The 22,889-nt window shown below is 38.6% G+C and overlaps 2 protein-coding genes across 2 annotated transcripts; one reads left to right on the top strand and one right to left on the bottom strand.

The window, feature by feature from the left end:
- The first annotated feature begins 723 nt into the window (after nucleotides 1–723).
- LOC119996436 (DNA-directed RNA polymerase 2B, chloroplastic/mitochondrial-like) lies at nucleotides 724–11,739 on the top strand. The gene is made up of 19 exons (XM_038843071.1): nucleotides 724–1,825; nucleotides 2,924–3,139; nucleotides 3,228–3,361; nucleotides 3,469–3,535; nucleotides 4,261–4,319; nucleotides 5,656–5,773; nucleotides 5,956–6,069; nucleotides 6,200–6,331; nucleotides 6,411–6,827; nucleotides 7,233–7,283; nucleotides 7,631–7,701; nucleotides 8,341–8,425; nucleotides 8,640–8,792; nucleotides 9,319–9,393; nucleotides 9,490–9,579; nucleotides 9,687–9,734; nucleotides 10,464–10,578; nucleotides 10,661–10,764; nucleotides 11,072–11,739. The coding sequence occupies exons 1-19, from the start codon at nucleotides 902–904 to the stop codon at nucleotides 11,180–11,182; spliced, it is 3,084 nt and encodes a 1,027-aa protein (XP_038698999.1). The 5' UTR covers nucleotides 724–901; the 3' UTR covers nucleotides 11,183–11,739.
- Nucleotides 11,740–11,947: 208 nt separating this feature from the next.
- Nucleotides 11,948–22,316, bottom strand: LOC119996438 (kanadaptin). The gene is made up of 12 exons (XM_038843073.1): nucleotides 21,875–22,316; nucleotides 21,610–21,695; nucleotides 20,716–20,795; nucleotides 17,545–17,600; nucleotides 16,500–16,548; nucleotides 15,721–15,867; nucleotides 15,258–15,353; nucleotides 14,619–14,732; nucleotides 14,307–14,434; nucleotides 13,915–14,153; nucleotides 12,555–13,409; nucleotides 11,948–12,454 (listed from the first exon to the last, which is right to left on the bottom strand). Exons 1-12 carry the CDS (start codon nucleotides 22,228–22,230, stop codon nucleotides 12,405–12,407), a joined length of 2,256 nt encoding a protein of 751 aa, XP_038699001.1. The 5' UTR covers nucleotides 22,231–22,316; the 3' UTR covers nucleotides 11,948–12,404.
- Between the last annotated feature and the right edge of the window lie 573 nt (nucleotides 22,317–22,889).

The following is a 22,889-nucleotide window of genomic DNA, read 5'->3' as shown; positions in this document are numbered from 1 at the left end:
TGTATCTCAAAACTAATCACTTAGCGATAGCTTAGCTGGTTATGCCTCCGGACTTAGAACGTAAAGAATCTAGTATCAGGTCAGGAGTTTGATTCTAAGTTGACACAATTATTTTTGAGTGATTTGTATTGGGTCTCGGCCCAACTAACCGGATGGGTGAGTTTATGTGTGCCTAGCTCGGTCCGAATTTGAGTTTAATGGATTGTCCAAAAAGGCAAAAGTCACGTTTGTTGAGTTGTTATTACCAAAAAAAATATCCCTAAACCGTCCTATCTGAGTTCAACAATCCCAGTAACAGTGGACACTCTTCTTATGAAGCAGTAATTGATTTGTGAGGAGGGTAAGTGTAGGCATTGTATTAACAAGGCTGGGATTGGAAAAAGGGATTGTATAAATGGTTCAATTTGTTGAAGTTAATAACATCAAAATTTGAACAATAATCAGGATAAACAACAAGCTTTGGCTAATTATGAGATTTAATCATGGATCAATGGTATTTTTTCACATTCATGTAGGAATTTGAATTTCTTTCTTTTAGGTTTCACAATGAATATTATTAAACCTACAAGCAATCCAATCTGGTATCCGGAGCAATTGTAGACGCGTGGAGGGTCCAGATTCGTTCATGAATACCCGGATTGAACTGCCCTTACAATTTAACCCTTCAAAGGTATCAAAATTACAGGAAGCCCTAACCCTTCTAAGGTAGAGACGTAGAGTAATAGCGTGCACTCAGGCGGTAGACAGAGACTTCAGATACAGACACCGAGAGCTCAAGGAAGGCTTAAGGAGGGTTTATAAGTCGGCTACCCTATCTTCTTCTCTATGAATATCCATTCATCCCTGCAGATATTTCCATTCCTTTCTTCTTCCTTTTCTCATTCGTATTCAAGCCAAATTGATGACCAGTAGCAAATCCCCCATTTTTTCTGCTGCTTTCAGCCAGAAATTCGATCATTTTATTCCTTTCATTAACCCTGTAATTCTTTGTCCAAACCCACCTCAGATTTCCACAATAATGTGGAGAAGCATAGCCAATCAAGCCCTTTCAAGAACCGCTGTGTCTTCTCTTAGTTCACGGTCCCTTAAAAGAGCTTATAGCTTTCTGGGTATGCCCAGGGATTATGTTTTCCAAGATAAGCTTAAATGGCGGATACTTGAGCCCCTTTTTGTGTGTCCAGAAATGGGTGTCCGCCGAATTGGGGAATTATCGAGTTCTGGAGACTGTATGGGGAAACCCAGTGTTGGGTTCTTGAGGAGTGATGTTGTGGGTAATGGGTTTTTCCCCAGAGGGTATGCAAGTGTTGCTGAGGCTGTTTCTTCGACGGATTGTGAGGAAGATGTGTCAGTCGTTGATGAGGTGCAAGAATTGTTGCAGGAGATGAGGAAGGAGGAGCAGAGGGAGTCTCAAAATAGTTATAGAATTAGGCGGGAATCTGAACGTGGGATGGGAATGGGTAAGTATCACATGTTAAGGAGGAGGCAGGTCAAGATTGAGACTGAGGCATGGAAGCAGGCGGCAAAAGAGTATAGGGAGCTTTTGATGGATATGTGTGAACGGAAACTGGCTCCCAATTTACCATATATGAAGACTCTCTTTCTTGGTTGGTTTGAGCCTTTGAGGGATGCTATTGCTAAGGAGCAAGAGTTAATTAAATTGGGAAAGGTTAGGACGGCTTATGCTTCTTATCTTGATCAGCTGCCTGCGGATATGATGTCTGTTATCACAATGCATAAGCTCATGGGACTTTTGATGACTGGAGAACACGGCTCTGCCAGGGTTGTCCAGGCAGCTTGCTTCATTGGAGAGGCCATTGAGCAAGAGGTGAGATTTGATTTGCTGTCTTGCATGCTAGTTTTGATATGAATTTTTTGGGTAGTTTCGGGATTCAAGTAATAGAAGCTTAGTCTTTCTTGTTTGACATTTAGATTGAAAATATACATGCTTTGTCTTCTTCTAGGCTTTCATAAACAGAGACCATTTCATAGATATATTAGAATATATGAGGATCATGGCGAGCTTTCTCACATTAAGGTATGAACAGGGATAGATGGAAGGTAGAGCCTGGAAATGCTTTAAATTCATGACATGAGAGAAAAGGTGGAAGAGATGGGATATAACATTAGCCATCTGTCTTTTCTAATTCTGGAGTACCATTAATGCTGAAGAAGTGTTGGTTGGTTAATTCATTTTAAGGAAGTCAAAGCTTCTGTTGTTGACAAAGCTTTGGTTAGGCTGACAAGCCAAGGTGTGGCATACTAGAAATATTTGCATCCTATATCTGGAAATGATGGTCAGACTGGATTTTTGTCATGAGCCTGTATTCATATTCTAGGTTTTGCAGAATGAAAGTGGTTTAGATCTTTGTAAATTATTGTTCTTTGATTTGTTTATATAGTTGTGTCTGCAGTTCAAATGACAAATATGATAACAAGCTTAAAATGTGAAGATTGCATGTTTTATTGCATGGTTGTCTTGAATGATGAAATCGCATAGGCTGTAGGGTCGTTCTTCATTCTAGTTTCCTTTTTTATCATAAATTTGCTTGCTCCTTTAATTTGAATCTTTGTTGGAATAATAAAATGAGCTTTCACATTCATTTTTGGGAGAGTTTTTTTGTCATCAGCGCTATTGAATCCTGGCTTTCTTTGGCTTCATTAGACTTGGCATTGGCTAGACTCTAGGTCATTCACATGCATGGCCTTTCTTCATAGCTTCTTAAGTTTTGTAGTTGTGAGACTCAAGGGTTTTTCTCATATTGTGATTTTTTTCACATCATCCTCGGTATTTCTCACGTGAAATTGTTAAGGAGAAAAACAGAAGTTTTAGGAATTTTATTTTTCCCAGTCATGGATACCGTACTTTCATTCTATTTTATTTGAAACTTGTTATTCATCTATCACTATCTCTGCCATGGTGCAGGCTAGGATTCACAAGTTCTTGGAGAAAACAAAAAAGAAAAGGAGAGGTAAAGGTAACAAAGACGAGGAAGATGATTCTAATGCTAATAACATGGAAAATGAGAGGTTAAGAAAAAAGGTGACAAATTTAATAAAAAAACAAAAGTTGCCAGCAGTAAGGCAGATAGTGAAGGAAAGGGATGATTCAAAGCCATGGAGTCAGGATATCAAGGCGAAGGTCAGTATTGTAAAAACTGGCAAAAGCTTATTCTTTTTTAATTTATAGGTTTTATAAACATTTTATTTTTTTCCCATGTATGCTACAGGTTGGAAGCCATCTAATTGAATTGTTGATTCAAACAGCTTATATACAGCCCCCTGCTGATCAGTTGGCCGATAGTCCACCTGATATTCGACCTGCGTTTATGCACTCCCTTAAAACTCTGGTGAAAGAAAATCAGTGAGTATTATTTTTTTTGACCGCTGTATAGTCTCGTTTTTGCATAAAAGAAGATTAGAAACTTATGCCCCTTCCAAAATGACCCTTCTTCGCTTTCCTATGCGCAGGAAGATGGGAAGAAGATATGGCATCATTCAATGTGACCCGCTAGTTCTCAAAGGCCTCGAGAGAAGTGTGAGTAAATCCCGTCATTCATCCTTCACTAAAAATTTACTTACTTGTTATGTTGCTATCGTGGTACATGCAAATATGTGGCCGGTTAAGATGCAAAGGTGCTACTGAGAGGTCACAAGTGCAAACTACAGAAACATCCTCTCCGTATATTATGCTGGGGAAGGATGCGTGCATTGTGTCCGTCCCCAACTTTGCCTATTGCAGGTGCTTTGTGCATGAGAGTTGTTTACCTTTTTAACATGCGAATGTGTGACCCAGTGTTAGAGTTGTATGAGTGCTACCTAGAGGTCACAACAACCTCTCCACAATGTGGAAATAAGATCTTCTGACATGCCTATCCCCATACCTCGCCCATTGCGAGAGCCTTGTGCATGAGAGGTGTTTACCTTTTTTATGTTGCTTTCGAGATAATGACGTTGCAGTTTGGCACTCCATAGATCCTTTGAAGACTTTCCAAAATGCTCCAATTGATATCCAGCCAAAAAGTTCTTATCCATTATCCATTATTTAATACTTATGTTCTTCTTGTGCATGGCACAATATTACTTTTCCTTGTTGGTGTCTGGTGTTGAAAATGCGTGTCCTCCTCGCTAGAGTGAGGAACTTACAAAGCTTCAGATCGCCCCTCCATGGCTCCGCCCCCAACCCCAACCCCAACCCCACTCCCATCTTCATTTCTTATTTAAGGAGAACCTTTGACAATGTGTTCCTCCTTTTCTTTCCAGGCGAGACACATGGTAATTCCTTATATTCCAATGTTGGTGCCCCCACTCAAATGGACAAGGTATGTAAACATTATACTGTGCTGACATTGTTTCTGTATTTTTTCTACATTTGGTTATTCCGTTTTTGTTCTGAGCTTCAATTCTGCCCCTGTAAACTAGTTTCAAATTTCTATTCAGCTAAGTAAGAGACCAATTCTCTTACAATAACAAGATAAAATGATCTAGGTTAGAAGTAGCGTCAAGCAAAGCTAAGATGAGAGAAAATCTCTAAGATGGTCTGATCACAGCAGTACAAAGAGATGAGAAAATTCAAGTAAGAGATACAAAAAAGAGGAGATGAAGACAAAGAAGGCATGGATAAAACTGATAAAAAATGATAAGACGGAGATGACTATATAGGTCCCAATCTAATTGGGATAAATGAATTGGAGAACTTCTTTTTTTTTTTTTTTTTTTTTTAACCACCAAATTCTCTCCATCTTGCAAGTTGGTCTTTTACCAAGTCTTCGCAATGCATTGCACGGATTTTGGGGAAGAAAATGGATTATGAAGAGGAAATGGAAATTGTTGATGCTAACAATTAATTTTTACGTGAAGCAATGATTTCCAGACTCACATTCTAATCACCTTAAAGACATTGCAATAATTGTGAGTTTATTTTATTTTATTTTTAATTTTCTCCCTTTATCATTTTTTTTCAAAAAACATAAATTTGGGTGTCAAGGGGGTGCTACCCACTACTGACTCATCTACAAGAAATGACATCAATCACATCTAGGAATAAACTTTCATCCTCTTCACTATCTCACTAAGCAGACACATCTAGAAATAAACCTTTTTTTGATGTAGGTATATTTTTTCGGATCCCATGAACTGAGATTATTAGTCTGTTTCTATATTTTCAGGAAATTTTCTTCATTTATGTGTTATGGCAGAACATGGTATGCGAAAGTATATTAAGTAACGACTAACGAGGAATTTGTTTTAAATGTATATTTATGCTAATGTTTTTTCCCCTCAAAATTTCTATCATTGTAGAGGTTGTAAAAGAATAAAGCTTTAAATCTTTTGTATTGGCTTGGTGCTTTTAATAAATCTTTTCCATTCATTATTGTTTGTAATTTTGTATATGTTCCTCACTCTCATAAGTCATACATTTCTCTCCTTTAAATCAATATGAAGTTCCAAAGAGTTTCATTGTGAATTTTATCTTTTATAGAATAATTCGTAGAGTGCTAGAACTTAGATTCATTGCTGAGCTAAGTAACCACAACTAAGGATGGAACTTTTAGAAAAGTTGATGCAGTTGCTTAATTATGTGTGTAAATCACTTGTTTGCGTCGTGCCTTTTGAATTTCCAGAACCCACCAAACAATTGATATATCTATCCTGCAGTTATGACAAAGGAGCGCACTTGTTCTTGCCATCTTATGTCATGCGCATACATGGAGCTAGACAGCAACGTGAAGCGCTTAAGAGGGTTCCCAAGAAGCAACTAGAGCCAGTTTTTGAGGTACGTAATAATCACTTGTCATGGTGGTTATTTTGATGATATAATAATTTGATCTGAATATGTTTCTCACTTATGAGAACATAATGATGCTTTGAAATGCATATGCATTATGCATGTGTTTTATCTTCTTGGTTTACTTTTAAGCAAAGATAATGTAATCATTTCTTCAAATGAACTGTCAGGCCCTGGATACACTTGGGAATACAAAATGGAGGATAAATAAGAGGGTGCTTGGTGTTGTAGATAGAATATGGAACAGTGGAGGCCGCCTCGCCAATTTGGTGGATCGTGATGATGTGAGCAATTTTTTTCTATAAAACTTCCCAAGTTGGTCATAACTCATAAGTATTCAAGTAGCTATTGATCCAGTATTTATTGTGTATAAATGAGTTTGATTCGGAGCTGGTATTTAATTCCACTTTGCAGATTCCCTTACCGGAAGAGCCAGACACTGACGATGAAGCATTGATTAGGAAATGGAAGTGGAAAGTTAAATCCGTGAAGAAAGAAAACAGGGAGAGACACTCTCAAAGATGTGATGTAGAACTTAAACTTGCTGTAAGATCTGTTTGACGTTCAGGCAGTCTCATATTGCTTTTCATAGAAGTTATGCTAACTCTTATTGATTGGGGAGCAGGTAGCACGCAAATTGAAGGATGAAGAAGGTTTCTACTATCCACACAATCTTGACTTTCGAGGGCGTGCATATCCAATGCACCCATATTTAAATCATCTTGGCTCAGATCTGTGTCGAGGTATTTTGGAGTTTGCAGAGGGGCGTCCTCTTGGGGAGTCAGGCCTACGCTGGCTCAAAATTCACTTAGCAAATCTTTTTGCCGGCGGTGTGGACAAATTATCTCTCGAGGGTCGAATAGCTTTTGCTGAGAATCACTTAGATGATATATTTGATTCTGCGGACAGACCTCTTGAAGGAAGGCGGTGGTGGCTGAATGCTGAAGATCCATTTCAGTTCTTAGCTGCTTGCATTAATCTAACTGAAGCTTTGAGAAGCTTCTCTCCAGAGTCATATATATCATTTATCCCTGTTCATCAGGTAATGAAACTAGTTAGTGTAGCAAATAATTCTACATGGTTATGAGTTTTTTTTTTTATTATTTATAAAAATGCTCTTTTTTTGCTTAGCCTTCAGATTATGTCTGCATTAATTGGGTACTGTGGTATTTGGGACTTTTGTATTATGTATGGCATTGTATCTACCATAGAAACAAGGATTAAAGTTTGTCTAGTCAGTTTCTTATTCGTATAACTGCGTAAATGGTAACGTCTTTGTAATGGCGAGTCTTGTGGGAACATACACCAAAATGCGTCATGTGTAATTTTTATCTTGTTTATCTTTTTCATCTGCTTCCCATGCAATCTATGACGTGTAATTTTTCACAACTGATGCTGATCTTGCTTTTCCTCTTGTGTTGTTTTTCTTCCTCCTCCTTTTATCTAGGATGGTTCCTGCAATGGCCTACAACACTATGCTGCACTTGGAAGGGATAAGGTGTTGACCTTATGCATTTGGATGTTCCCAATTAGTTGTTTCATTTTCCTTATGATGACCTACTATGTTAAGGAAAAACATATGAAATCTGTTGAAGATGTTAGTAAGGCAAGCAATTGGTTATGAAATTATGTGAAAAGTTTGAAGAGTTTTAGACTTTGGCTTGCCCTGCAAATCGTAAACCAAGTATAGTATGCTTACAGGATTTTGAGATTTTTTCAATAAGATTTAACTTTTGTTGTGGGATAATCGCACCAATTTTATTTTATTTTTTGTTAAATTTTACTGAGGGGTGCTTGCTGTTCATTATCTGCATAATGTTATATCATCCAATGCTTGCTTTTCAGTTGGGAGCAGCTGCTGTTAATTTGGTTGCAGGAGAAAAGCCTGCAGATGTTTACTCTGGAATAGCTGCTAGGTAAGCTGATATTTCTTTTAGTGCAAATTTGGCTCATCATCTTTTGGGTTCTAAACCTATCAACATTAAGTTTATTGATGAGATAGATGGGCGTGTCTGTCCAATAGCCAGAGATAATAACTTGGCCGATTATATTTTCCATATGGCAAATTTATAGAAAAATAAGTACGAACCTAGATCTCAGACGACAGATAACACACTTCTATTGCTTTTATGTAAGATACACATTTACAATCCTAGAAAGATTTTATTACTTCGTCCAACTTATTCATCAGATTTTTTCTAGTAGAGCTTAGAATCTGAACACTTCAGTACCTGACTATATGGAGTCTCAGGTGGGGTAAGTTCTCAGGACTGTAGAGTTCGGCTAGAATTGTAGGTTGAGTCTACAAATAATTTTCGTTGGTTGTTTTACTACTCTAAGGTCACAGAAGGTAAGGACAAAGGTTCTCGTGTATTCTTTTTTAGTGTTGTTTATAACAAAGGTTCTTAATGGACTTACGTCATCGTTCTAGTATACTCCTGGTATACTTGGGATGTACTCCTCTGTCTTTTCTTGTGAAGTCTCAACTATTTGCTTCCTAAGTTGTGGTTTTTTAATACCTCTTTGAGGTTGATGACAATGCCATTTTTCAACAGAGTACTCGATATCATGCGGAGAGATGCACAAAAAGATCCTGCACTATTTCCAGATGCATTGCATGCAAGGACTTTACTCAGTCAGGTCCTCAGTTTATCTTATTAGTCTTAATTCAAATAATGTTTGTCTGATGACCATGGCGCCCCCCCGCCCCCAACCAATGAAAAAAACACAACTGTTGCTTGCAAAAAACTTGTATTTAGTACATCACTTCCTTTGTTTTACTCCTCAGATAACCTTCATGTTTCCTACTTATATCATGAACCATAAGTTGACCCCAATAGCTGGGCCTGTATAGGTGGATAGGAAGCTGGTGAAGCAGACGGTGATGACATCAGTGTATGGTGTAACTTACATTGGTGCTCGTGATCAAATCAAAAGGAGATTAAAAGAACGTGGTGCCATAGCAGATGAGACACAGTTTTTTGGTGCTTCTTGTTATGCCGCAAAGGTATGGATGCACAAATCTAGCAAGGCTGAACCTCCTGGTGTGAGATTGGCTAGTAAACAAAACCAGCCAACTCTATATATGTTAGGAGCCAAGCTTAGTGCAATGGTGAAGTAGCTTCATTGCAACCTAGTCATCACTAAACAACGAAAACAGCCTCTTCTTAATCCAGCAATAAGGCTGCATACATCACCCCTTCCCAGACTTCTTTACCACTGCATTACATATTGTTTCTTTTACATAAAAGGTTGATGCTAAAAAAGCAAAAAATATATGGTCTTGTAACCAATAGCCGAGCCCTTGTATGCTTGTGCTTGAGTTGTTTTAATGAGAATTGTCTAATTTAATGCATTCCAAGCTTTGGCCCATCAAGCTTGTGGGTGGAGCTAAGCTGAAGTTACTCCACTCATTTGAAGCCCTATTGGAAAGGTAATGAAAGGAGGGTTCAGCCTACCAAGTTAGATGGTCTTGCTCATGGATTAGATGTATTTTTGTTAATGCCCAAATTGCAATTTTTTTGGTTGAGCAGGTTACCTTAACTGCTCTAGGGGAGATGTTTCAAGCTGCACGTGGTATCATGAGCTGGCTTGGTGAATGTGCAAAGGTCAGCCTATTTTTAGTTAATATATTTGTACCTTATGTCAATATGTTTGAGGTGGTTGTTTGATATGTGTGCTGACAGCTAGTTTAAGCATTACAGATTGTTGCATCTGAAAATGAGCCAGTGCGTTGGACGACACCACTTGGACTTCCTGTTGTGCAACCTTACCGTCAACTTGGAAGGCATCTTGTGAGTATTTGAATTTGTTTTAGACATTAATATCGTTACTATTTTGTTTGTAGTTAAACATATACCATCTCAGGTGATTTAGCTTATGCTTGTTTATTTGGATACAGGTCAAGACTCCTCTTCAGATTTTAACCCTTCAACGAGAAACTGATAAGGTAGGCGTACCCTCTTCAGCTCTCAGTCACACCGGTTACATAGAAAGTATCATTTTCCAGTGTACACACGATTATCCTGCATATCATGTCAAAATGTACAATTCTTCGAACCTGCTTTGATGAATAAAGTGTCCCTTGAGTAATGTCTTACTCCAAATTGGGAGAACATACTCGATGTGTATTGTTTTGAAGCAAATTTCAAGGCACTTGGATACTTTTTAGTCGTTAGGTAGGTGTGTTCTGTTCTCTCTCTCTTTTTGTTTCTCTTTTCTCAGAAATGTCCAATGTCTTCGTTTGGATTATTGCATATACTATTTCGTCATTGGAAATTATCAAGTAGACTCCTAATAAGCATGGATTTGAGTATGTGGAGCTCTCTGCCCCAACATTAAAGAATCTCCACACACAACTTGCTAGGTAGCTTTCTTGCTATTATGTATGAATGAATATAAAAAATAATGGAGGCAATCTCGAATATTTGTTTTGAACTATAGACATGCTTAAGAATGTTTGTCCAGTGTGTTGGATCCCATTCTTGTAGAACAGGATGAAATAGCCTGTTTGAAGAGTAAGAATGGGACCAAAAGTAGCTTTAGCTGTTCTTTACCCTCAATGGCCTTGGTTGATGGTAACAAACTTATTTGACCTAGACAAGAAGACAGGAAAATTAAATTGAATGTTGATTTTATGGTCCCAATTTCAAACTCACTTGTTCTATTGCTACTGTAGGTCATGGTCAAGCGGCAGAGGACAGCTTTTCCACCAAACTTTGTTCACTCCCTTGATGGGTCTCATATGATGATGACTGCGATTGCCTGCAAAATGGCTGGCTTGAACTTTGCAGGTTGTTTTTAGACTACTATGGTGGTGGTGGTTTTTTTTGTTGTTGTCTTTGTGATGCACTAAATGGTGGCATTTGTTTGCAGGAGTTCATGATTCATACTGGACACATGCATGCGATGTGGATCAATTGAATAGGATACTAAGAGAAAAGTTTGTCGAACTCTATGAACAACCAATATTGGAGAATGTAAGTATTTTTCGCTTTCAGCAAATTCCTAAAGAATCTGTTCACTGCCCGAGATGATCATTGATTTATGCTAATTGTAGGTAAGAACATACATTTGTTGATCATTGGAATCCTGTTTAAAAATGCAGGTGGATTATATAACATTTAAAAATGGGTAAATAGCCTGTAGTTTATACTTGGAACTCTGTGTAAAAGTATTAAGTGGCCTTTACCGAACTTGGAAATCAAAATCCTGATTTCTGCTTAAGAATTGAGCATCCATCTATTTTCTGGACGTGTGGACCTAACTTTAATATTTTGTGCCCAGTTGTTGGAGAGCTTCGAACAGTCTTTCCCTACATTGTCTTTCCCCCCTTTGCCAGAACGCGGAGACTTTGATCTCACAGACGTGTTGGAGTCACCTTATTTTTTCAACTGACTAGATGGAAGGCCTTGCTTTCTCTTCTCTTCTCAGTGGAGTAACCCCATGATCCTGGAGATGTCATCTGATTAGCTGTGATAGAGAAATGATTGGGTATCTATCGAAAAAACATCTCAAGGAGGAGATGCGCTGCATCGTGCATCAATATTCTTGAAAGATGGCATCTAATTGATTTGCCATCTTCAACTGAGGTTTTGAAGCCTTTGAACTGTTGCACAATATCTAGTTGGGGAGAGTGTATGTAATGGTTGCTGTTTTAAGGTGTAAATGATAAAGGATGATGTGGAAATGAGAAATTAAGATCATGCTATACTGGAACAGCTTGTCCACAATGCATAGGACTCGGTATCAAAATGGAGCAAGAGATTGCAGTGTGCGTGTTGGGTTGGACACCGATTCCAACTGCAGGAGTTGTAAATTGCAAATGTAGAAAGTCCTGCTGCCGACTGCATATCTTGTCTAATATTTCTATGTTACATATATTTCTTTCACGTATAGTTGTTCCTTTTCGTCAATGTAAAGTTCATCAGTAAATGTATCCTACTTGACATGAAGCATCCACTCTCAGTTTGTAGCTCTTGATCTTGCCCGATGTTTGCTTGGTTGAATTACCTTAAATGCAAAATAATTTCCTTTAGAGATCCAGGAACTTGTACCAGTGATGTGGATCCATACATGCCAAGTCCTATTCACTTGGGAAAACAGTGATATTGCACAAATAAGTCTAGAGTGCGGTTGGATTATTCATCAAGGTTTCACCCAGATAGATAATATGTGGTCCTGGTCCTCCTCCTGTCCTGAAATATTCATTAAAAAGTTGACACAACATTAATTGATGATATACATATCATGTACACTCTCTCACCTTCTCCAAGCTAATTTTTTACAAAGTCGCAGCATACACTCTTCATTAAATTTGAACATAATGCTCAAGACTCAGAAAGAAAAGCACAAAATTCTACCAAATTAATTTATCTCTAGCTAATCCGGGGCATCTTCAGAGGTAATGAAATGACTCTTTCAAAAGCAAGCATGAGGCAACACAGAGTTATTGCCATGACATGAAGCCCAAGTGAGACAGCCATTCTCTTTCCAAATCATGCATGCAGTAACAGACTGCCTCTGCCAATGATATGAAGCTCCAGTAAGGTGGTAAATCTCTTGGAGCTATTCTTTTGTTGCGAGTTTATAGGCACCAATTAGGGCCAAAGGTGCAAGTTCAGTATCCATATTGATCATTCAGTGAAGTCCGCCCATCACCTGATTGTCCTGCATAAAACAACTTGTCTTTTGAGCAACCCTTCATGGACTGAATTTTGAAAAATCCACTTTGCAAGAGGAAAGGGGAGGAAAGTAGAGAGAGATATACCTTTGGGAGGCACCCATGATTCATAATCTGAATTGCTGTTGAGAAATGAGGGTCTCTCTGGGCCAAGCACCCTCTTTGGTTTTTTGTTATCTTTTGCATCGAGTATTTCTTGGCTTTCATAACTTCCTTCGTCATCTTCAGCACAGTAGCCTCTCTTATGTTTTAGTAATAGTGCTACAGCATCTTCCGCCTTAAATTCAGCTCTCACAGTGGATGATGTGGATTGTTCAGGAACCTCAGGATTACTGCCTTTTAGTTCCCCACTCTGCTTTGGTTTCCTTATTATTAGACCGGGAGCAGCACTCTCAATCCCAGAGTCCACTTGTGTAACGTCAGCATCGCCCAGAATCTTCTTTCTATCCTTGTAGTCAACAAACTGATCAGCATCATGTGTATTCAATGTGTCTGCCTCTTGTTGGGGCTTCTTCACTTCCCTGTCCCCTACAGCACCAAGCCATTGTGGCTTTACAACAGTATATGCAGGGATTTTCTCCACGTCTGCATCGGAGAGATTTTTGTCAGCTTCAAGCTTCTTGTTTGATCCCTCTTTGTCAGCTTCCAGCTTCTTGTTTGATCCCTCCATAATAGCCACATCATCTGAGGTTCCCTCTTTCTTTGTGGGGACATTCATGGGTTTTTCTGACCCAATTTTTTTATTCGGTTCACTTGAAGGTTGCTTCTTCAGAGGTGCACCAGGTGTCTCAGATTTGACAGGTTTTGGTGCTAGTGCAATTGAATCCCTCTTTTTAGCAGTCTCACCGGTTGGGTCTGCAATCTTCAAGAGGAATACAACCCTGTCCAGCTCAGACTGGAGACTGGACAATTCCTTTTCAAGTTCGGCAGTCTTATCAAGCACTGACAATAAACAAATGAAATAAGTAACAAAATTAAACGAATGCCCAGTCCATCATTCATTAGACATCAAACCAAAACAAAAACAATCAGCAATCAGCACATGCTAAAACATACAGAAACATACAAATAAACTGAAAAAATTTGAGTACAGGTAATTAATGGCTCAAATCTCAAAAAGATGTATCCATGTGTAAGTCCAATAATTAAACCTCGGCTTGTTCATGCAAAAAAACTTTGCCAATACTTACTAGAGATACAGAAAGCGTATGCAAATAAAAACAAATCACAAGTCAAGTCATATTTTTTGTATGTCTTACCAAATCTGGCTTCATTATGATCCTATAAAAGACAAAAGTTCGCTGAGTATGCAAATAACAAAAATGCACCAGCACACATGACAAAAAATGTCCAACAGGAAAACAAAAAAAAGGTTCTCAAAATGTTTCTTCCTCAAATCAAGTGTGGAATAGAGACATTATATCAATGTTGACTCCAGAGTTCCTACCTAGCTGAGATGAGAGCCCTGACATGTAAGCATCAAGCACATCTCCAGCTTCAGTTTCTTCTGAAGTTTCAGATGCCATTTTGTTCTTCTCGGCCAAAAGTAACTCCTTTTTGTCTTCCATTTCCCTCATGATGTCATCTCTCTTCTCTAGAAGAGTATCCGCCGTTTCAACTGATTGGCTTTCACCAATTTTTTTCTTTGGACGCTTCTTTGTTCGATCATAGAATTCATCTTCGTCACTGGAAGAAAAACATATATGCTAAGTGATGACAACAATTAATCATCTCTCTATCCGTCAATGTACCTAGTTATCCTCAACAGATACCTTTATTAAGTATTTTTTTTTTAAATTTTGAAGCAGTTAAAAGAACGTAGTAAAGATAATCAAGCACCTCAAAAACTCTTCATCATCCTCCGTTGCTCCCTTCTTCCTATGAGAGAGGATTCCGCCACGGGCTCCTATACTTTCTCGGATACTTTCATTTAGTGTCTCTTCCAAGTTCTCAAGTTCTTCAAAAACCTATCAGAGATTGAAAATGAAACCAAATAAGATAAAGCATCAGTTGGGATGAAATGGGGTATTAATACATTTACTCGCCTAAAAGGAGGAGGTGGGGGAGGGAGAAGAAGAAAACATCGGTTTGCTGTTCAATAATAACAAAAAATAATGGTTGGATTAGACTCCAATCTGCCTATAACTCCACCTGTGCTATCCTTTGTTCATTCCTCGCAATCTGAGTTTGTTGCCCTTGAGTCAGTCCACCTTGAGAAATGTCTTTGGCACGAATGGCATCAATTTCTTTCTTCATATGAGCAATCTATAACAACAAAAGTAATACGTATGAATAGAAGAAACATTACACACAAATCAAGCAGGGAAGCCAGAGATGCTAATTTAAAGGGAGAATAAACCTTCAAATCCATCTTTTGATGATCGAGCTTCTAAAAGTTGTAACAACAAACAAGAAGACTCTTTTACGTCAATTGAGATTACCGTTCCACGCTGAGTCTGCTTGTACACAGCTTGGAAACCTTGGGTATTCCATGATGTCCTTTTAATTTCTAGTATTTTTTCCTTACGCAGAAAAATTAATCACTCGACTCCAGGTGGGAAGCCATGAAGATTAAATACTTTTTTTACCAACCGTGATGATCAAATACATAATTTTACTAAAAGTGTAACACAATTCAATAAAGAGAACCGTGAAGTAGTCTCAGGACAACTATAGAAACATAGAAAGATACAGCATAAATCCTGAGGAGATTAACTGGCAACGAGATAACATGGCAGGGGAAGATCATTATCACTGTATTACACTGACATCAAGGGGAAAAAAACTTGCCTTTTGAGTTCTTTTCAATACTTTTTCGCGAGTTTTTTCCTGCTTCTCTGTGAGCTGTCCTCTGTAAGTTTGCCAAGTGATTTCATCACCATCATCCTAAATGGGAAGAGCAACATTAGAAGGATTAGAAAAGCATAAGTAAATAAAAAGGACTCCAAATTTGAGAAACTCGTGAGAGTTTCAGCCTTCTTCCATCATTTGAGAACAAACTTAAACCCAACACACTTAATAACTTCATATCCCCATTCAGTCTCCCAAAGGACTGTCTGTCAATGTACCTTCCTTTGCCGGCTATTTTGTTCAAAAAACAACATGAGATATAAAAGTAAATTTCCCGCTCTTGCGCAGATCAGCCAATTGCAATATTGATATACATGCGCCAACCATCAATAATGTAACAATCTATAAGATACAATGCAACACATATGTCAAATTGCAACTAAAATTGCATAATTGGACTAACCTCAGCTTCTTCAATAGCATCTTCTCCCATGCCCCACGAAATGCCTTCAGCGAGAGATGCCTCCATCCTTGCCCGTTTAAGCGAAGCTTCTCTATCTAGCCTCTCTTCTCTCATCTTAGCATCTCTAGTAATTTTCAAGTCAACTTCCTACAACATGACAGCCACACAAAATAACATTGGGAAACTAATACATATGATTTAAGCAAGACACCGTGGCATGTCAATGCACGAGAATTTAATATAGATATTGTTGCTTTTCCATTCTCTCCAAGAAGGGGCAAAATAATCTTTTCAACTCTAACATAGGTAGAAACTCACAGCATTGTAATAAAAACATGCATCATTTGCTGTGGTACTACAACACTAAAGCGGCAATTTCACGTTTTACTTTTGCATCAAATATAGCCTTTGGAGTGCAGCACAAAAAGAAACAGTGAGGAGAAACTTTCCGGTGCAATTTCAAACCAGAGTTGACATTTAATATAGCTGGTGAACCAATGAGACTCTGTCTTAGTACTTTTATCTCAAATAAACATTCCCTCCATTGAACTGAGTGGTACGACATTTGTTTCTTTATTTGATATCCTCAATAAAAAGATTAAAAAATTTCTTCCTATGATTCAGTGCAGTAACAGGTATTTAAGCACCATATGCTGAAGAAAGGAGACAAGTGCAACTCTCTGCAGAAAGAACTGTAAATTTTGCAGAATAAGGTTAATAGAGCACAGATAAATATCCTTTGAAAAAGAGAGAGAAAAGGTTATATAAAGCACACGTACCGATGGCATCAACTCGGGCGGCCCTTGGAAAACATACAATCGGGATGAACTGTGCCAACAAAAATAAAGACTTATTGAGAACTTACACAAAGAACAAGTGATGACCCTAAAAGTTACAAGAACAATTTTGTTGCAACAAAAATCAAGCAACACTAAAGGTTTAAGATTTTTCCAATAATCTAATGTTTGATCCATAAACAACACCAAGATTTAAATTTAGTCCAACATTTCCCATGCATAAAATCTAGTATGCTTCCAGATTCTTGATCTAATGTTAAAGGCAGTTACCCTCGCTAACACAATTGATGCGGATGGGAAGAAGAAAAATCAGAGCTGAGAGTTATTTATAGTTGAGGGTCATCCTAGAGCTCATAATTAACATTATTTGAGTTAGTATTATTGTCGGGTAAGTATTATTGGGTTTTATTTAAGTTTTAGAAGCAAGACCATTGTCGTATTCTCCAGGTTAGTTAGAATTTCGAAATCAATAATTATAGTTATAGGAATAAGTCATTTCTTACGGTATTTTAGGAAGTCGATTGCTTGTTAAACAAATAGGATCTTTTAGGAGTCAAATATCATTTTTTGTTAGGAAAGTTATGATTTAATTAAGGTTATCAAGGAGTCTGTAAACCTAATATAGATAGGCTTTTAAGTCTCTTTGTTTGAGGCAGCTTTTATTAAATGATAATACAAGCTTTTCTATAGGGGTGAACCCTAAAGACTCTTATGAGTCAATTCTATTGTCCCATCTTCTAATCTACATGTTACTATTCTCGATTTTGCTAATCTTATTGCTGTAAGATCATTTTCCTGCATCAACAATATAAAGAATCATTCAAAGCGCAGAACACAAGGCATAAATTCGGCTCCTAATTATATTGTTCCACCTTTTGCCAACAATATTGATATTGAGATATCCACAGGGGGGGGGGGGAGAGAAGACTGAATTGAACTGAGATTTCAGATGGGTGTCTGTCTTTGAAGTGCATTGAAACAGATGCAAAGCGATTTGCTCAAGTAAAAAACGATCAAGTATACTTACAGGCCAAAACGAACAACATCACCAACGTGTAAATCCACAAAAATATTTTTTTGTACCTGATCAAATAGAAGATAGACAAAAGTTAGGGGGAGCATCAAAAGTTCACCAGTAATCATTAAATAAAAGAAAAATTACTTATCCATGACTCCATCAAAATAGTGATCAGACTAGCCACGTGATCAAACTATGTGTGTTCTTCATGGAATATCAGTTATTTACAATATTTTTAGACAAGCAATCAAATGAAGCCAGTGGATACAGCATAACATACTAAATTGTCCTAAAATCAAAGTTTCGCCAGTTATGTGGAAATAAACATGTTTATGGGAATGTTTGTAATTATAATCAAAACAATAAATAAAGTTCACTGTTAGTATTATGGGTTCATCAAGACGTATGGAACTATGGATAGGACATGTAATTTTAGGGAACTATCTCCTGATCTATAAGTCCTAGCTACTTTCCATCATTAACTTGATTAGTACCTCAACTAATGGTACTTGCTGGAACATCTCTTTCTCCCAAGACAGGAGTGATCGATTTCTAGGAGCTCATCGAAAATCAGAGGATTGACAATAATGCAGAGGAAATCTGTTGGAAACAGAATAAGGATGGCCTCTTTGCAGTAGATCTTAATATGAAGAGTTTATTAAAGTCAACTATCATCACAGCAGCCCCCTCTTCCCTATCTCTTGTATTTGGAACTCAAAAGCACCTCCAAGGATGATGGGAAGTATTTGAGGAAAGGGTTCTCACTATGGACTTCCCACCAAAAATATGTTACTGTTTTACTAATAGATATACCTTCTGCAAAATTGGCAAGAAATAAATTAGCCAAATCCTACTTCACAGACAAGTTTGAGAGACAATTTGGAATTTTAGGGGGATTGACGGGGTAATCAATGGACATGTGATGGTGTGACTGAATACCTCAAAGCCTGGAGTTTCTAGGCCAAAGCAAAGCTCCAAGAAAAACTTTTCAGACTCTTCCCATGGATACTGATAGGGTCGTTATTAAGCAGTATAAGAGAAGGGGCAAGAAGCATCAAGGAGGCACCAAGTAGTGACAAGTGGAGGGCCCAGATTGAGACACCTATCATCCTTATCTGATATTCACTGTTACGTTTATCATGTTGTTTGTCGTTTGGTATGTAATGCAGGTATATAGCTGACAGTAGTGGTGGTGGTGCAAATTAGGTTTTCAAAGGTCTGTATTTGGGAGGTTTTGGTTCCTCGAAAACCATTGGAGGCCACTGGTTCCTCAAAACCAGTCTTCTCTTCTTGTATTTGGGTGTGATTCTATCAATGGTAACAGTGGTGAGAGCTGATTTAAAGCAGTTTGTGGCCAAATGTGATGTGTGTCAGCGACACAAGTATTCTACCTTGAGCCCCCAAGGTCTCCTACAGCCATTGCCCATACCCATGGCATCTTGGGAGGACGTGACAATGGATTTTATTACTGGTTTGCCAAGGATCAAGGGTTGGGATACCATTTTAGTTGTGGTGGATCGCTTAACTAAATATGCACACTTCATCCTTTTGGGACACCCGTACTCAACTAAGGAAGTGGCTGCCTCCTTCACCAAAGAGATCATTCGCTTGCATGGTTTCCCCAAATCAATTGTGACGGATCGCGACAGAGTTTTTATGAGCCATTTTTGGGCTGAATTGTTCGAGCTTGCGGGCACTACTTTGAAAATGTCTACGGCATATCACCCGCAAACGGAGGTAGTTAATCGATGTTTAGAAGACTATTTGCGTCACTTTACTAGTATGGTAGACCCCCACCTACCTTATTGATGTTCTCAGGTCAGGTTTCAGTAGTTGAAGAGGTGAACTTGCTGCTGCACGATCGTGATACTACTTTGGAGCAGCTCAAGGAACACTTACAAGTGGCTCAAAATCGCATGAAACAGAGGGCTGATAGAAAGCGCAGAGAGGTGACTTTCCAAATTGGTGATCGAGTCTATCTTAAACTACAGCCTTATAAATTTAAATCTTTGGCCAAACGCCCCTATCAGAAGCTCAGTCCTCGCTTCTATGGAACATATGCCATTGTGGAAAGGATAGGGAAGGTTGCTTATCGTTTGGACCTACCCCCCAGTGCAGCTATTCATCCGGTGTTTCATGTTTCCCAGCTCAAATCTTGCCTATCCCCTGACACAGTCGGTCATCCTATACCTTCTTTTTTTGACTGAGGATTTGGAACTGTTAACTCTACCTGAGGATGTTCGACAAGTGAGGACTCTCGTTAATAGACAGCAGGAGGTCCTAATCAAGTGGTGCAATTCACCTGAGTGTGATAATTCGTGGGAGCTGATGGATGATATTAAGGAGCAATTCCCTTCCTTTAACCTTGAGGACAAGGTTAAGCTTCTTGGGGGGAGTATTGATAGGGTCGTTATTAAGCAGTATAAGAGAAGGGGCAAGAAGCATCAAGGGGGCACCAAGCAGTGACAAGTGGAGGGCCCAGATTGAGACACCTATCATCCTTATCTGATATTCTCTGTTACGTTTATCATGTTGTTTGTGCAGGTATATAGCTGACAGTAGTAGTGGTGGTGCAAATTAGGTTTTGAAAGGTTATTTTGTGAGGGAGGCACTAGCTCCTTGATAGCTAGACTATCTTTATCTTGTTCTTCCTCATTTCCAGTTTCTTAAGCTTTATCAATATCATCCTTCTACGAGTTTGTGTTATACTTTTCTTGAGTATTTTGGTGTGGTCTTATCAGGTACTATGTGGCTTATCTAGAACTAGAAGGAAAAGAAACAAGAAGATGTTCAACAACACAGAATCCTCGATATACACTTCTCTTGTTAATTGGCTTGACAACAAGATTTAGGTGCTCAACACTAGTAACAAGATGTTCAACACCATGTCTGATTCATACCAAACACCTTTTGAATTACATATGATCCTGGTGTCCCGTTCGGCCGTTCCTATTCCACTGGGCTACATAGTTCTGGTTTACACTTTACAGGTATATCATAGATGACATGCGCGAGAATGTAGCCATGCATTTAACAAGAAGGTAAAACATTTTCATTCGATAGACTCCCAGTCCATTGCTGAAAAAGTGAGGTTGACATCAAACACTAATGTTTTTATTCCAATAAAAAAACAATTCATCAGATTTCAAGATAGGCTAAAAACACAAAACAATCTAATACCTGTTTCTTGTTGATAAAAGTGCCATGAGTACTCCCAAGATCGTAAAGGTAGGCATCTCCACTTCTTTTGAACTGGAGAACTGGCCAAAAGAAATGAAGAGTTAATGAACATGACGAGCATCATATCAGATGTTTTAAATAAATTCCAAAAATTCTGAACGTCACTTACCTAAGACAGAAATAGAACAATTAAATATTAATCTAGTAGTCTAAGGTCCTGCCAAAGATTGCTTTCTTCTGCTGGGAGGTCCTAGGGTAGAATTTTAACATTGGATAACCTACAAAGGTGGGGCGTCTCTTTGGTCAACAGATGCAGCAAGTGTAAGGCTGACTTAGAATCAATCAATCACCTCCTGCTACATTGCTCATTGTCCCGGAAAATCTGGTCAAATGCTTTAACTCTAATGGGTATCTGCTGGGAAAGAAATGTCCCAATGGATAAGGAGCTGGAAGCATGGAGTTCTTTAGCCATGGTTAAATCCAGGAGGAAGATTATACAGTTGATCCCAATGTCTATAATGTGGATGATTTGGAACGAGAGAGAACATAATTTAGAGTCCAAGGAGTCCTCAAGTGATACTTCCATTGATAATTGGCTCAGTTGTCTTAGTCTTTGGTGTTCTCTCTCTTTGGTGTTCTCTCTCTTATAAATTTGGGCTCTTTATAAACTTTGCGTTGTCATGCATACATAAATCCTTCCACATTCTTTTCCCTTCTCGGAGGGGATGAATTAGAAATCTTCCATTAAGTTACTCACCCCACATAATATGTGGACATATTATAGACCTTACTCTAGTTATTGAACATGTGACCTCTAGTTTGCACCCCTCCAACTACCACTGGCCACATGTTGGCCTGTAGCATGGAACTAGTACAATAGTAAATACTACTTACCTGCATGAAACCTAGAAATAGTCGGATGCTCGAGAACAAAATCACAGAGATCCACGCGTCCAAACATGTAGGCTCCTTTCTCAAACCTGACAAATTATCAAAACATGTTAGCTCCTTTAAAAAACACGCTTTATAGTTTATACAGCCCTATCAGGGTATAGAAATTCCAATCTGTAATTCATGTCGTCTCAAACTCAATTTAAAAGCTTAAATCCAAATAAATAGAAGTTCTTTAAAAAAATATTAAGTTGAAATCATAACTTACACATCCAACTTATCGAAGATGGAGCCATCCTTAAGGACCTCGAGATGGAATTTGTGGCAAGGAGGTCCGCTCCACTCGGGAATGGTGTAAGGAACCGAGTTATGCTTCGCGGCTTGCTGGGAATCTGATTCTGGTGGGTCTTTCAGGTCATCCTTTCGGGGCTCTTCACTGTCAAGATTGGTAGGGTCAGTGTTCTTCGGAGGTGGTGGGGCCATAGGTGCCTTCGTTGTCGTCGCGGTTGCGGTGTCGGTGGGGGTGGTAGTGGCTGGATCGTCCATTAGGGTTTCTTGTTCGAATTCGGGTTCAGAGGAATTATTAGGGTTCGTTGAAAGTGGAGGACCCATGGCGGTCGTCATTCTTGCAACGGAAACAAACGACGCAGTCGGAGAGGAAAGGAAGACAGGATAGAGACGCGAACGGCCGAACGCGCCAGAATGGGCTGTTAAAATTGGATCTTATAGAGTGAAGAGCCTGGGCCTTTGAGGGGGTGGAGTGGGCTTAAGCCACGTGACAGAAGTTGTGGCCCATGAACTCTTTCCTCTTTGATGAAAAAGGGCTGGGCCCTTGAGGCTAGTAGTTGGATTTTTTAATGTCTTGGGCTTGGGCTACACTACAAAATTGATGACCCATGACTCGAATCTTTTTTTTTTTTGAAATAGTGAAGGAGGATTCGAACCTGGTCAATAAAGTGATCACACCATCCTTACCTCTTTAACTAGTAACTCGGGTATCATAACTCGAATCTCTCTGTTGGAAGAATTAAGTAATTAACAACTAAATTTAAGTTAATCAAAAGACTGTTAACAGTATCATAGAAAGTGAAAAAAAAATCCCAATGACTTATGCCTTTAATCCATGTAAATTCTGATGATTCTTACCATGTTGGGGCAAAATACGGATGACTCGGATACTCTCCTTCTCACCTATACGAATACGAGGTCATAGGTTTGAATGGGAGAGGCATGATTTTCTGAAATAAAATACACGATACCTTACATTGGCTCTAGGTAGTTAA

Source organism: Tripterygium wilfordii, chromosome 4 (assembly GCF_013401445.1).
Source record: "Tripterygium wilfordii isolate XIE 37 chromosome 4, ASM1340144v1, whole genome shotgun sequence".
In the NCBI taxonomy this organism is placed as follows: Eukaryota; Viridiplantae; Streptophyta; class Magnoliopsida; order Celastrales; family Celastraceae; genus Tripterygium; species Tripterygium wilfordii.
The sequence above is the reverse complement of the archived record's forward strand: the minus strand, read 5'-3'. Positions and strand labels throughout refer to the sequence as shown.